Genomic DNA, 16,147 nt, shown 5'->3' on the forward strand with positions numbered 1-16,147 from the left:
CAAAGAGCATAGTGCAGTTATTTACAGTTAACTTGTCCTCTGTCCTGTAGGACATTGAAGATCTGGATCACTATGATATGAAGGAGGAGGAACCAGTTGATGGGAAGAAGTCTGAGGATGAAGGCATCGAAAAAGAGAACCTTGCAATCTTAGAAAAAATCAGAAAAAATCAAAGGCAAGATCACTTAAATGTGAGTTAATGATTCCCTCCTAACTGCAGTGGAATACTTTGCAATCCTTCCTTGTAATATTTCTGACTCTAAAACAGAGATGGTTTTCAGCAAATACAGCCCACTGCTATGAATCTACAAATAAATTGACCTGTAGGTAACTATTTAACTGCTTGTCTCATTTCCAGAGGTATCTGTTTGGTTGTCCCTCTGTCCCTTGCTCGGTGCCTTTGTTGTGAACAGCAATCAGCAGGAAGCACCGAGGCTGTGAGCATGACTTCTGTGGCTGAGCCCTTTTTAAAGTGAAAGAAACAAAACCATGTTTAAAACTGAATCCATCAAAAGTCGTGGGACCCAGGAATTTGTATCTTAAACACATTTTATGCACGAATTTATTTTAATATCTGTGCCACATGGAAGTTACTGAAGGGTGGTGGGTTGATTTATTTGGGCTTTTTTTTTTTTTTGCCAGATGTGAAGCAAGGGGCCTTCAGCAGCTCTGCAGCTTTGTTATCAGTTTTTTGAGGGATCTTGCCAGCAGGCAGTTGTAAAAAGTTCATTCTCCAGAGGTTTAGAAATGTTTTGTCACAAGTGCCAGGTCCAGAGAAACTTGTGCTTCTCAAAAGTGCGTGTAGTGGGGAGTGATGATGTCATACAACCTCAGTTTTATTTAGCCTGGGTCCCAAAGAAATCAAAACTCTGGCTTCGTAGGGACTTAAAATGTTTTTAAAGCAGGAAATTCAATGTTTCTGTTCGTGATCTGCTTCAGCCAAAGGGTTTTAAAGTTTTTGTAAGTCACCTGTACAGAAAGAAGTGTGTCCAGACACAAGCTGTGCTGTTTCTCATTAAGCCAGTAGCTGAAGATGTGAGCAGTAGTGAGGTGCAGGGGAGGGACCTGTAAATATTTATTTAGGAAAGGGTTGGTGTGTAAGGAACACCTGGATTTTTGTTCTAGTTCTTATACTTGATGATTTTTCCAGCAAGTATCTCCTAAAAAGCCTAAATTGCATTAAAGGATTATATTAGATTCAAGAAAATTGATGTTGCAAACCTCTTTTAATTTGTAGTGAGAACTGTATAGGAAGTGCTTTTGCTGTATAGTCTGTTTTTGACACTTGACTAACCATAAACACAGCAGTCCTTTATTGCCTTTGTTTAAACTTCAATGTTCACAGTTGGAGAAGATGCCTTTTGAATTTCTGTGTATTTCTGTGTTCATAGCTCAGATCCAGTGGTAAAGACTCCTTAATTATTCAAGAAACTAAATTCTCTTGCAGCCTGAAAGGCATGACCTGCTTTACCGTCATCTAAAATTTGGTAGAACTGAAAGAAGGTTTTTGTGGTGTCAGCATTCCTCCTTGGTGCAGGAAGCCTCCTAAAACTGCAGATTTCCTTTTGCTACCTGTTCTTTCCAATTTGGCAAATATTGCCTTTCCTTTTGCCTTTTTTTTTTTTTCCCCCCTCCACGTTTAGTGGAGCTGAAACAAACGCTGCTGGTTTTCTGTTTGACAACAGCAGACTCAACTTACATAATAGCTGTTCCTCATGCCAAGACGCTCTGGTTGATGCTGGTGCATAAACAAGGTCAGCTGAGTGCAGGGAACAGGGTATTCAACTGCTGCTGAGGAACTGTGTGGTATTTTTGTGGGTCACCAGAAATAGCTGCGCCGCTGAAATCGTTTCTCAAAGGGCTCGTGAGGGTTTACTCTGAAATGCTGTGGAACAGAAAAAAACTCTTTAACTGTGCTACTGACCTGGGAAAGGGCTCACCTGGGAGCACTTCAGTGGCCCTCCGTGCTGCCAAAACGTGGGACTCGGAGCAGAAGGTGTTAAAACATGCCCTGAGAGGGCAGAAGTTTGCTCGGTATCCTGACACGCAGCAGAACTTCAATCTGCACAGCCCTCACGAGTGGCTTTCTGCAGGGACAGTGTGAGTGTCCCAAACGTCAGTGCAGTGGCTAAACACAGACCAGCAGCTTTTTTGGGATATGTTTCCCCAGCAGAGATGAGGAAAACAAAGCCATGCCCTTTCCATGCCGCTGGTTGGGAGAGGGAGTGGGAAGGCTGATGGAAGAAGCCTTTGCCTGGTGCCCAGAGGACTTGTCAGTCCCTTTACGTGTTCTTTGGCCCAAAGCCAGGGGTTGTCCTCTCTCTCCCCTTGCTGCAGTGCAGGCTGAAGTTTTGGAAGGTTTTTCCTTAGGAAAGCAGTGCGTGCAGCCCCATCATCATTTATTTCTAACAGGTTAAAGACATTTTACTGCTTCTCAAGCCTCTTGTCAGGGGAGTTTTTAGAGTTTGTATAATACAAGTTAAGCATGTCTGTCTACTAATTTTGTAAATGAGCTCTCTTCCTTGGCAGTATCCCTAATCCCATTCTTCTTGCTGGCATCAGGAAATAAATTTGGCTTGTGGTACAGTTTGTAACTTGGAGCAAGAATTAATCCTCCTCTTAACATTGTAATAACTTTAAAGAGCCACTTGCTTAGAGTTAAAAGAGGTCTTTGAACTGGAATCATTAACATCAAATATTTAACAACTTGCTGCTGCTTGCTTTTCAGAGGTCTCTCCCCACATAGTCATTTTAGAGATTAATCCCTTTCTTATTTAGATAATGCTATTAGCTTTTCCCATTTCATACTGAGGAGTTTATACTTCAGAAGTCTCAGACGTCTCTACTTTTATCATCAGATTTTATGAAGTCTGAGGTGTCATTTCTATCCTTGAAGTAAGTGTGAATCTACTGTAACTTCCAGGAATGGATCTACACTGCACAAATACTGAGCAAGCTCTGTGACAATAGAACATCTTGTGTTCTTTAGCTCTCTTTGGGTCCCTTGACATTTTATTTTGTTACCCTGGAGAAGTTTGCCCGTTTTTGTTTTAGCAGGTGATTTTTGATCTTGTGGCTAAATTATCTGTAATATTAATGTATTGCAGATATTAATAAGAAAAACCTCCTGCCTCCTGAGGCCCAGTGCAGACAGAGCTGGGCAGTGGCAAGTGCTGGCCCAGCTGCTGCACTGCTCAAGTGTCACATTTCTGATGGTGGCAGAGGCACGTCCTGAGAGGGAGAGGTTGAGAACAGGACAGGCTTGTAGTGATGCATCTCATTAATACTATTTATGTCCCCCAGTCCTGGCTGTGGGAATTCCTGCCCCAGGTATTTCTGGTACTTGCAGCTCGCAGCAGTTGTCCACAGAGATGTTTCCCTCCTGCAGCAGGGATTTCTCCAGCTTACCTGCTTGTTATTCTGGAGAACCTCAAATATGCTTGTACAGGAGAGGATGATCAAGTGAGACTTTTTGTGCCTGTTTGATTACTTAATAGGAAAAGAAAAAAAAAATCACTTGAGTCTTGTCTGGCAGCTCTGTTAACTAACTCAGATGAAATGGCATCAGCCCCACATGACAGATACCTGTCAGATGCCATGATTGACCACTTGTTTCCAAGACAGTTGCAACTATAAATCTTGATCTCACAAGTGGAGAAACTTGATCTCCCTTGGAGTGTCAAGTCTCATTTTTCCAGAAGGATACTCTGTTATTTATATCTGAATTCAGTCTTGGGAGTTACAACTTGTATATAGGGAGTTACTAAACGAGTTTTTAATTTTAGTGCTGTTATAGTCAAAACTTGACCTGGCTGCTCTATATCATGGAGTGATATGATGCAAGTAGTACTTTAGCAGCTATAAAAACCACAAGTGACACCAGAATGAAGGTGTGTGTTTCAGAGCAGTGGTGTTTGGTGTTACCATGAGTTATCTTCCTCTTGCAGCTTCCTCTAAGTTACTCAGCAGTAGTTCAGAGCAAGTAAAATAAAGCTCCTGTGCTGAACTGCTGAGGTTAAGCTTGCTGTCCTCTTTCTCCCAATTGTAGATTGCTGGTTTGCAGTCTGTGGATTCTTTAGAGTAGCAACTGTAACTATATTTAATACTGCTGTGTAGAGAGTGGGCAGCCCAACTAGAAACTCCCGGGGAAAAAAGGGTGAAAAACACTATTATAGGCCAGGTCCACTGAGTCTACTTACATTAAAACTAACCTTATTGTTAATACCACTGCATTTTATCAGCAGTTATAATGGCAGTCAGGGTACGTGGGTGTGCTTAAGTTTTGGGTTTTCAGTGTCTACAGTGGAGAAGTCATTCACATTTTCATGTGCCAAGGTGAGCTTCCAAAGTGATGTATAGAAATTCAGTAGTTTAATCGGATGGAAATAAAGATGCAGTGAGGAAACTGGTTTTCCACAGGATGGTTTTGACCATCTAACTTGTTTTTAAATTGCCTATATACAGAGGTTAATATTGCCCAGGCAAGGATGTTGCACAGCTCTGCACAGAAGAAAACCAGAATCCTGACACTTCTCCATGAAGTTTTCCTCCAGACTCAACACAGAGTCCCAACCTTAACCCTCACAAAGCACAACATCTGTACAAGGAGTGGTGATTGGCACTGTTGTGTTAACCTGTTAAGTGTAACACTTCTCATCTCTCTATAAATATTGGGCATAAATAGTAGGAGTATGCTAATAATGTATATAAACAAACTTTTCCCATAAAATTTCATATACTTGTGTTCTAGAAAGAGGAATCCCTTCATCTGCCCTACAGAGAAGGGCTTCAGTAAACTGAGAAATGACTTGTCTGGTGCCCTGTCTTTATGTAGCTTCTGTTGAATCACATGAAAGGAGTTGCCTGCTCTTTGCTTGTTTAATTCCAAAGTTCATTTTTCATCCTGGCCCATTAAGAAAAACCAGTGGAATTTCAGTAATCTGCATAATTCTATCCAGTGGCATATGGAAGTGAATAGGCTTAAAAGAATAGTCTGCAGATTCTGATGTGTAGCTAAGCATGTTCTGTGATGCTACTGGACAGGGAAGACAGGAGTCTGTTTATAAGAATTAAATATCAGTAAGTGATAATTTGGTTCTACAATTAAGACCTCGTGGAATATAAAACATCACTGATGACTTCAGGCAAATAGAGAGATGATGGTATAGGTGTTGGACAATGGTCACAGCTGTTTCATATTCCTCCAGAAATACTTCTCTGACACTTGTGTCCAAAAAGTGTCTGTCTGTAGGTTGTTTGCTGGTGAAAGCCCAAGTGTCACAGTGCTGGGGCTTGGGGTGATACCTGGCTTACCTCACTTGGAGTCCTCATTCCTTTTCTGTATTTTAAATCTTGTAATGCTAATTTTTCCCTCTCTGCTTTTGAAAAATCTTGAACCTAAAATGATGTTTTGGGTGGAATATATAACAGAGAAATGGGGTGATGTCTAAGGTTTAGTATCAGAATCCATCCTGTTAGCTTTGGCATTGGCTTTGAGAGAGTCATCTGGGTACTTCTGATGGTCATCTTATTCAAAATAAGCACTTCAGCTTTAAAGTCAGGACAGAACCTTTTCCTCATATGAAGCCTAGAAGATTTGAGGCAAAATTGAATCCCAGGATCATGGAAATGTGAGCACTGGTGACATGTGCAGGACACATCCAGTGCAGCAGCAGCTCCTGGAAGGAGACATCAGCTTCATTAGTTTGTCAATAGCTGGTGGATTTTAGAACCCATCCTATATTTTATATGCATGCCACTTAAAGTTGGTCTCCTTTTCTCTTTTATCCTATATTTTTCTTCCCCTTTAGCACTGAAATCTCAGGCTGAAGTCTCAGGTTCAGGAACTGTGGGCTGAGTTTTCTAGCACTTTGAGCTGCTGAGTGTGCAGAACTGAGCTCTGGAAGAAGAGACATTTGTGCCCTGTGACAAATCACAGGAAGTATTTGTATTTTGAGGTTTACCTACCTTAGTCTTCCTCTGTGGAGGTGTTGATTTTTTTTTCATCTGTTGCAAATAAACGTTGCTTTTGTTCACGTTTTCCAAATGTACTGGCTGGTCTTGCTTCTCTGGTGCATAAAAGCAGAAGGTAAATTGAAATATTTTGCTGTTAGAAATGTACTGTGGATCCATCTTGGAAATCAAAATGCCAGAGAGATTTAGCTCCTTTACAGGAAGATAACTGTTGTACCTTGGTTAAAAGTTTGTGTCACCTACACCACGTTGCAGTTTATATTAATGTGCTGCTTTAGAGGGAGTGCCTTTTTTCCTCTGAGTAGTCTTTGCTCACTAGAATGTTTAACTTTTCATAAAAACTAGTTCCCACACAGAAATGAATATATTGTTAATACCTTCTGGTTAGTGTAACTTTGGATGTAAATAAAGCTGTTTGCAAATATGACTTTTCACTTATTTGGAGTCTTTTTTGTTTGTTTCAGGGTGCAGTCTCTGGGTCAGTTCAGGCTTCAGATCGACTTATGAAAGAACTCAGGGATATATATAGATCACAGAGTTATAAAACAGGTAAAATGCCTCAGATTGCCCTTCTTGAAAGCACTTTAAAAGAATTCTCTTGGCAAATACTTCTGCTAATCCTTCTGTGTTTTGTTGTCCTGTACCTGTGTGTGTCTCTGTGTGTGCACATATATACAAATACCTAGATATATTATATATAATCTCATTACATAAAGTAGTGGAGAAAAGAAGTCAGGTTACATAGCCTGTAAATTGTTCTTTCTTTCTGTTATGCCAAGTGTTGTATGAGAATCAGCAGGGTTGGGGTAACTATGAGAGTGCTCTGGGGGTGGATGACTATGAAGAACTCAAAATTTCTCCTGAGGGACTTGTTGAGTGTTCAGAACAACCTGAAAGGTGTGCAGGGCAGAGGCTTTAACCACTACTAGCAGGGTAGTACTGCTCACAGGAACGTGTTTGCTGTAGAGGGATTTGTGTTCAGCAGCAACAGATTTAGTTATTATGTATGATTTAACCTTAATTACACTGCTGTTACTTTTATTATTTTGTGATGGTATTAATCTGATCCTAAGCTCCCTGTATCCCTTGGAATAATTATACAAATGACAGTAGAAAACAGGCTTGCATTTTAAATTTGTTTGAACAATGAACACTGAGTATTTTTGGGTGGGTGGGTGGCTGTTCCATTTGTTCCCTGTGGGGCCTGTTCCTAAACCAGCTCAGCAAAGGAATCAGCATATTGAATTGTCTGAGTGCTACCCTACAAGAAGGAGAAATTACATAGATTTGGGGCAAGATTTATTCCCTTAGGCCTGCCAAAATGCCCCATTAGAGAGTCAATCCAAACTTTGATCTTCCCCCAGGTTTATTTCTAGTGGACTTAAACCTCCCTTGGCAACAGCATTTCGATCTTGTGCAGAAGGACAGAGGTGAAGAGGCTCCTGCTTTGATTTGTCATATTTAACTCTTAGTAAATTGTTTTATGTGCTGACATACCTGCCTCAGGCATAAATTTGAGTAGGTAACCCAGTGCACCTGGTGTTGGTCTAACATGGCCCACTTCCTTTAGGGTTTATTGCAGCTGAGTGCTCGCCAGGGTGCCCTCATCACCAGCCATCTGGGTGTAGGGAAGAGCCCAGAAACAGATCTGTATTAAGGCATGAGGGATCCTTTCCTGCCCATTGATGTTCTTCAGGGTTTGTTTTTGTGATGAGAACTCAGGTTGGCTGTCACAAACCTGCCTGCCTCTAAAGGCTGTCGTGTGGTGCTTTGTCACGAGGTGGGAGCAGGAGCCCCTGCAGGAGGTGTAGTGTCAGGGGAGGATTTAGGCTGGTTAATAATGCCATTCCTTGGCCTTAGGTTAATAACAACTCTTAACTGGTTGCACAAGACTGAATGGTGAGGAAAAGCAAATCTTACTAAACTGTGCAGAAAGCTGAGGTTGTGGAGTGTGAGTGTAGTACCTTATTACAGCTTGGTGACCTGGGACTGTGTAGGGAGACTGCAACTGGGTGTCGTTCATCTCTAAAGCATGTGGATGAACTAGAGTGTCAGGTGGAGGCTGGCACTATAAAGCTGATGGCAATCCTGCTTTGAAACACTGCTCTACTGACACATTTACTAAATTTTGCCAGTGCATGGTGCTGTTTGTTATAAAACTTACCTACATTCACTTCTTACGGCTTCACTTAGTCTTTGACCTCGAGCGAATTTAAGTATCGGTTCTTTGCACAAAACTCATGGTTTTATAGCCTAGTTCTGCCTTTTTTGAGGTAACTGTCACCATGTGTGCAGGGTCTGGTAGGTAACTGGCTTTTTTTAATATCAGTTTTGTTCTGACTACTTATTCCATGGACCATTTTTTCCCTTAATTTAATTTCTTCCTATTAACACACAAAAGAACCGTTGTGAAACTTAAAGGTTCTGGTAACTGTTGCAAGGAAATTTAACACTGTTTTCATTTTTTGTAGCACAGGCCAGAAAGTCTTAAGGCTGATTTTTAGTTGGGAAAGGATCATTTTACCTAGTTTGTGTGAGGTTACGTGTTTTTAGGACTGACAGTAGGATAACAGTGGGAGTTCTGAAGGGAATAATACTTGTAATAATAGTCCTTTACATTTTGTATTTTCTGTTAAAATATCTTATGAAAAAATAGTATTAAAAGACACAGTGAGGTCCTCAACAGTAGAAGTGTATTGGAGGTAGTATCCATTTTAGAACTCAAGTTCCTTTATCAATTGGTATAATATTGTTGGAGTTTAGGCAAAAGATGACAAGCTGGATCTCAACAGCAAAGCTGCTTATGTACCTGGGCAGTCCAGCTGAGGAACTGCCCTTAAAGAAACTGAAAATAACATTCATATGAGCAAACAGAAGCAAAAAAGTACTCCAGCAAATTTATTTTGCTATGAATTAGACAGTTTCATTAACCTGTTTAGGTAATGGGAGTCACAAGTCCTGCCAAGTTCCAAATATGAAGTTGGAGATTCACGAAGATCTTAATGTAATTTGGGGGATCAGGAAAGAAAGGGGAGGAATGAAGAATTTGAAGATATCAAACAAAATCCTCTCATACCTTTTAGCAGCTGTGTTGTTCATTTATAGTGACATCAACTCACTGCTTTTATCCAAAGACTGTTCGGGAGTTACTTCTAGATGTAGTAAAGGTGTCATAAGTAATGCCTGTATTTTGGAGTGAATTGTTTTTCTTCTTTTAATTTCTTAACTTTTTGCTTGCAGGGTTCTGTGTGCTTGTTTTTACAGAGGAATAAAACAAAGGAACTCTTAAAGCATGGGGAAGGTGTATGTTTGAGAGGAGCTTACCTTGATTCCTCTCCTAGCTTAAGGACCCCTCAGAAACTGATACTAATCAGATAAATTCTTCTTGACAGAAACTTTTTTCCTCATACTGTCAAAATTAAGAAAAAAAGCATTTGAGCTGCTTCCAAATAACACCTCTTGATTATGAAGAAAACCTCAAACAACCCAAACCCCTCATAGTGTTGTTAAGAAGCTTCTGTCTGAAGCTGTTGAAGTTCTCTCGGGATCTTCTGTTGCTTAGGATGATGTCAGGATCCTCACTGTAGCTTGTTCCACTGTCTGCAACAAGTGTTTTATACCTGTGCTGATGCCAAAGCTGGAGTACTGAGAGGCTGCTGCTTCCAGTCTTGGATGCAGGTGGAAGAAAATATTCTGGATACAGCAGTGGGATAGATTCATCACTAATGGGAGTTGACAGTGAACAGAGTTCTGAGTGTCAACTCTTTCGTTGTTACATCAGAGCAGTACAAATTGAAACTCTTATAATTCCTGACTTCCCTTAGATGAAGGTCAGTCAGAAAATAGTGTCCTTGGATCTGGGGAACTGGAAAAAGGCCTTAATAGCTCCTTCAGTTCATGCTGGAACAGAAATGTCATGTCTCTGAACCAGCTGCTGATTTAAAAGGGACATGGAGAGGACACTGAGTGAGTGTTCAGGCTTATGTTGTATTTCTAGACATAAAAATCTTTGCAGAAATGCTCTTGGCTGTGCTGCCTTGTGCACTCAGTAAGGAGAAACAGGCATGGACTCTGTACCTTGTTCACTGAGTCTTGAAATGCTTTAGAAATAAAGGTGTCTGGACAGTTTGAAATGTCATCTGTACTCCAACACCTTCTGCTTCTCTCAGTTTCAACTGCAAGATTATCTCTGTTCTAGAATAATAAAACTCAGAAATAGGTACTGCCATTCCTTGGAGAGAATGTGGTGACTGCACTGTGGTGCTTGTATTGACTTCAGAAATCCTTGGCTTCTGCTACTTGTAGTAGATGAAGAATGTGCTGCAGTGTCAGTATCTTACCCATTGATTACATCTGCTGACAGTATTTGTACTTAAATGCAAAGAATGTTTTTGCTAAGTTCTACCTTGTAACACTTTTAGTGCATAATTAATCCCATCTGATATTTCTACAGGGATATATTCAGTGGAACTGGTAAATGACAGCTTGTATGAATGGCATGTTAAGCTTCTCAAGTAAGTTATTTGAGTCTTTTCATATTCTGAACAATCTGTTTTATTATTGCTGCAGAGATTCCTACTGTAGATAAATGGCAATCTCTAGCCAGAGCATATAAAATATGTGTTAAAGTAGTAAAAGTAGTAATGGTAACTGTAGCCACTAAATAGTGGCTCTAATTCTGATGTACAGAAATGTGTAGATGTGGAACTGTAGTAACTGAGCTGGCAAAAAGACAAACCCTCTTTGCACTACCAACACAGTGTGTAATCCAGTAACTGTCATTACTGTTCAATTCTCTTTCTAAAACTGCTCCAAAAAATTGAAACCTTAAATTATGAACATTTTTTTTTCTGGAGTTTTTGGATGGTTTTATTTTTAGTTGTCTTTAAATGTCAAGAAAATGCAATTTTTAGTTTCATTCAAGATGTAAGAAGGAACAGAACTGTCTTAGTGTCATTAGTTCTTTATTTCTACAGTTGAACAGACACATAGGACTGAAACTTTTAGATATCACACAAATGTGAGTTATATAATTATACATAATTTGTCTTTTCTCATCACCTCACGCACAGTGACAAGCAGTACATAACTCATCTTGTTGTGTCCATAGTCCAGTAACTGTAATCTAGGGGTGTTATATTGAAAGTATTCCTGGTAAGGAGATCATCTGCCATGCCAGAAGGTACCCTGTAGAAAGGAAGAGCCTACCCAAGCCATGCTGGGTGGCTGCAAAAGATGGCATGGGGTGAAAGACCCTCCCCAAGTTGAGATCTGTCGTGGTGAACGAGGACAAGGACGGGGCTGTCCCAGCACGGTGCTGACCTGCCTGTAGGAGTTGTGAGACCTGTACAGCTGGGTCACCACCTGCTGAAACACAGCTCTGTGTCCTCCTTGGTGTAATCAGGGTTCTGTGAATGTTTTGGAGCTGAAAATGGCAGGAATGGCGTGGCAGAAAAATCTGTGTCACGTTACGGGAGGCCTTTCCTGTTGAGCACCTTTAACAAAGTGCTCAAACCACCGTGCAGGGATTGGAAACCTCTGCTGGGGTGCTGGGAACAGGTCTCATTTCCTGCCTTCAAGAAGGATAAAATAGGCTGCACGCAGCAAATGCTTCTTTCCAGAGTGACTAAGGGAATAAGTGTTGTGTTTGTTCATCATGGCAAAGAGTGTCTGAAAACAAACAAACTGTGCAGAGTGGCCGAGGGGGTAAATGTCAGAGAGAAGAGCCCTTTTGGGTGAGGAACAGCACTGGAACTAGAACAGGTCACACTGAAGTGGCACAGGACAAGCTATGGCTGGAAATGAGAGGTTTCTAAGCGCTGGAAGATGTTCTTGTGAACAATTTCAGACTGGAAGGACAGGGACAAACGGCCCAAGTAATTCTGGAATGGGATCTCATAACTTTGTGACTCCACCTGTAGCAGAGGATTGGCTTTAATGGCCTCTCAGTCCCTTTAACATAAGCTTTGGGCTTGCTGCAGGTGTTTTTTGACCAGTCTCTCCTAAAAGCTGATGGGGTGTCAGAGCTTGGTGGGGTTAACCCAGTAGTGACGAATTAAATGGCCAGGCTGCTCATCACCAGCTTTGCAACAAACAGTTGTTGGAATTCTGCTGAGCAGAAGCTACTGGATTTAGTATTTCTGCTGATGCAGATTACTTTTAACAGCTGATGCAGAACTACAATTACATATTCCATAAAGGATTCCCTCACTGTGTACTGAAAACTAGATGACTACAATCCTCCTGTTAATTTTTTCCCCCTCTTTTTTTTGAACATAGATTTCCAGTGAACTGAAGAGAATTAACTGTTCTCTTCAAACAAGCAGCTTATTTTGTGCTGTGTTTAAATAACACTTGATAGCACTGGCAATGTAGTGCACTGCAGCCAGCTTTCATGGCAAAGTGTTCACTTTGTAAAAGGAGCAAGAATTTCCTAGAGTTCACCTTAGATTTCAGTTTGTAAACTGTAATTACATAAGGGAAGTGTTTGAGAAGAATTACTGTTTATGGGTAGTGAAAATATTAACTTCATCCAGGATCTCCCCCCTGCTTCTCTTACAGGGTTGACCCTGATAGCCCACTGCATAGTGATCTTCAGGTCTTAAAAGAAAAAGAAGGTGTAGAATACATTTTACTCAACTTCTCTTTTAAGGTATGTGTCTGGGGGAAGAAATGCTGGGGTTCAGTTTGAGGCTTACTGTGCAAAGTGACTGAAATGACCCTCAGCTGTTACTTGGGTAAAAATGGATCTTTAGCATAAAAAAAGGGGGACAAAAAAAAAAGAAAACTGCACTAAAGCTTCCCAGAAAATGCTTCTTTTTTTCTACTACTGTGGAAAAGTGATTTTTGACAGAACAGAAAAATTGCACTGTTTCAAATCTGATCTGCCAGATAAGGCTATTGAAATACTTTGTGCTTAGGAAATCATGTCACAGTGTATTTCTTAACCTGCTTTTGTTTTACTCTTTTCAGGATAACTTCCCTTTCGATCCTCCCTTTGTGCGAGTGGTATCTCCTGTGCTCACGGGAGGGTAGGTTTGAGTTGCCCTGCAGATAAATTGTACTTTGTGGCAGAAATGTCACAACTTGACAAGCTCTGTGCCTGCCACAGTGATCCAGAACTGGCCTCTTTGTGGGTGTTTGGTTGGTGCTTTGGATGGGTTGTGATCCCTGTGTTGCCTTAAATTTGCTGTACGGTCCTGACTGGTTCTCTCTTGCTCTAACACTGCCATAAAGATTTTGTTTAAGAATTCCTCCAATGCTGATCCAAACCCGCTACATTTAATCGACACCATGCTCCAAATGTCATCTAAAGTGTGTTTGGAGTGCTGCCTGTGGCACAGAAACTTTTATATATCCGTGGGGAGAAGATTAAATTCACCTTCCAAGGCTTTTATGCATCTCGTGGTGACAGAAAACAATACCTGCATTTGGAAATGCAGTCTGTGATAGCTGATTCTGATTTGATTTCAATTGCTACGTGTCTTTTTTGACTTCAGGACATGGTTAGTGCAGGTAAATAGCCTTCCTCATGGTGCTGCTATCTCTAAACTAAATGAGCAGAGCCCAACACCAGAAAACTCCTTTGCATTCTTGTTTTGTTCTGCTTGGACTTTGTAGAATTGAAAAAATTAGGAGCTTTTCAGGGGTCGTTTCCCTCTGAACGTCACACAGATCTTGTGTGGTTTGAATGCCTTGATCGCAGAGCAAGAGCACGTTTTGGGAGTGGTAAATTCTGCTCCCTCAGTGCAGGTTTTGTGGTGCTCAGCTCCTCTGCTGAGGCCCAGTCAGCACAATGGAGTGTTAATGGAATTAAAACAGAGTTTATAGGACAAGAGCAAGCAGAGATCTGCTTGATCTCATTTGATTTATAGGTGCACCTGTCTTGTTGGAAACTGTGTTCAATTTCTTTACAGAATTGAATTTTGTTGGGTTTTTTTTAACTGCATGTCACTCCTATGTAGTGTAGCCATAAAAAGCCACTTTTTTTCTGTTGTCTGTGAGCAGTTGTGCAGATGGTTTAGTCACTGGTTTTAAGCAAGTTTAGTTAGCAAACAGCTTTTTATTTTTTTTGTCTCTCTCAGTGCTAATTTTCTTTGCTTAAGTATAACATGGCTCACTAGTTACAATATATTTCTGGTTAAAGGGCATTTCAGCTTTATGAACAATGAATTTAACAAATAAGCTGGCCAGAGCTTAAAGTGCAGTGAGCAGTTGCATCTTTTTACTGACTGCTGATGTCAAATATATTTTCTTTCACCTTTGTTTCTAGGTATGTCCTAGGTGGAGGTGCATTATGCATGGAACTTCTTACTAAACAGGTGAATATGGGCTCTGTTATCCAGATAATAACAAAACATGCTTTAAAATAAGAAAAACAGGTGTTTTCCTGGAGTTGAAGAATCCCTGTGTGGAATAAATTACACACTCCAAAGGGAGCATGGTGGAATAAACCTCAGTCCCACAAGATTTGCCTTGCAGATCTTGGGTGAGATCTCCTTTTCTGCCTTGAGTGGCTCACAGGAGATCTGAACAAAAGGCAGAAGAAGTGAGAGCACAGCAGCTTTGCCCTCTCAGAATGTCTGTGAGGAAGCCAGTGTGAGGAGCGAGTTCTGGGGAGCAAGACACGTTGTTTTCTTTTCCAGAAGTCTCTTCAACTGCACAGAGTCAGCTCTGGAGAAGAGAGGAATACAGGAGCTCCTAGGCATAGATGATTCCTGTGTAGACAGATGGATTTTTTTTTTTCTGTTAAATAAGTAAATGAATGAAGGAACAATCTGCAGGCTCTGGCAGAAGCTCCTGTGAGCACTGGAAGGTAAAGCAGTGCCAGAGATGAGCAATCGTAGTCATAGGAGCAAAATTGTCACAGCTCAATGAATTACTTCATTAGATGTCAGGCTTTTCTGCTTCTTGGAACAAGAAGTTGTAATTTCTGTTGTGATGTTGCTGAAAATGTGTAAATGCTGTAGGAATGGAGCTTTTTTGTTTCTGTCTTGCTGTATTTTGGAAATGTGTGATTCAGCCTTTTCATTTTCCTTACAAGTTCTTAGTACTAATACTGTGTATGATTTTACGGATTTTTTTGTGGAAAATAAAAGTTAACTGAAAACAAGTAGTTAAAACTAAAACTGGAGTTCAGAAAAAAAAAATAATCCCAAAGCACACATTCCAAAATAGATTTACAAGGTGAGCACGAGAAACAAGTACATGTCATATGTTGATATTCCCTTCCTCCCCCAGGGCTGGAGCAGTGCCTACTCAATAGAATCAGTCATCATGCAGATCAATGCCACTTTAGTCAAAGGAAAAGCCAGAGTACAGTTTGGAGCCAATAAGGTAAATGTGCTGTTTATCAATTATACAAATCACTGTTAGGCTTCCATTTCTCTGTTGACTTGCACAGAAGATGTTTAATGACAGGACTGTCATTGCAAATACATTTGCATTTTGAGTTGTTTTGGTGTCCAGTGCACCTGTATGAGTATTTTATAGGCAATTAAGAGTTTCTGTAATTATGAGCATATAAGTTTGATAAAACCTTGGGATGGGCAGGGGTTTGAAGTAGTTTAGACTTTACTATCCTTGCTTTGGCAAGGGAGGGAGGGAAGGAGGATCAGAATTGGGAGGATTTGGACGTTCTGGCTCTGAGAAGGGCTGTAGGTGACAGCCAGGATCACATACACTCGTGGTAAGAAGTTCTCCTCCTATTGCTGGACTAAGTTTCATGAGAGGGAAAAATAATAACATGCAGATACTTCAGAGCTCACCATCCAGCATTAACTGGAAGCACAGTTCAGTTCAAGTGTGCATGCTGGTAACAGACCATAACTTAAAAGGCCTGGAAGAATTAAATGCTGCTTTCAAATGATGTTTAAATTTTTAAGGCAGCAAAATTGTCACTTGAGTGTCTGTTGTTAAGTAGAAAATATGAGAAAATATTTATCTTGATGACCTTGTACTGGAAAGCCAGGAATGTTCCAGCATTGTGCATGGTTTTGATTTGTAAGCCCACTGTAGAGTTGCCTTGTAAACTGTTTTTAAGTCTTCCATGTCTAGGTGCAGGTTTTTATGTTGGTTTCTTTTCTCCTTTCAGAATCAATATAATCTAGCAAGAGCACAGCAGTCCTATAAGTCACTAGTACAAATCCATGAGAAGAATGGTATGTACATTCTT

At 40.6% G+C, this 16,147-nt stretch overlaps 1 protein-coding gene across 1 annotated transcript in view; it reads left to right on the forward strand.

Moving 5' to 3' along the window:
• UBE2Q2 (ubiquitin conjugating enzyme E2 Q2) overlaps positions 1 to 16,147 on the forward strand; it is a 43,902-nt gene that overhangs the window by 24,364 nt on the left and 3,391 nt on the right. The window contains exons 5-12 of the mRNA XM_050309359.1: positions 51 to 191; positions 6,438 to 6,522; positions 10,427 to 10,487; positions 12,535 to 12,625; positions 12,946 to 13,004; positions 14,246 to 14,294; positions 15,214 to 15,309; positions 16,067 to 16,133. Of these exons, the coding sequence (XP_050165316.1) occupies positions 51 to 191; positions 6,438 to 6,522; positions 10,427 to 10,487; positions 12,535 to 12,625; positions 12,946 to 13,004; positions 14,246 to 14,294; positions 15,214 to 15,309; positions 16,067 to 16,133 (649 nt within the window). The remainder of the gene's footprint in view (positions 1 to 50; positions 192 to 6,437; positions 6,523 to 10,426; positions 10,488 to 12,534; positions 12,626 to 12,945; positions 13,005 to 14,245; positions 14,295 to 15,213; positions 15,310 to 16,066; positions 16,134 to 16,147) is intronic.

Source organism: Myiozetetes cayanensis, unplaced genomic scaffold (genome assembly GCF_022539395.1).
Source record: "Myiozetetes cayanensis isolate MyiCay16 unplaced genomic scaffold, myiCay2020 scf14, whole genome shotgun sequence".
Lineage (NCBI taxonomy): Eukaryota > Metazoa > Chordata > Aves > Passeriformes > Tyrannidae > Myiozetetes > Myiozetetes cayanensis.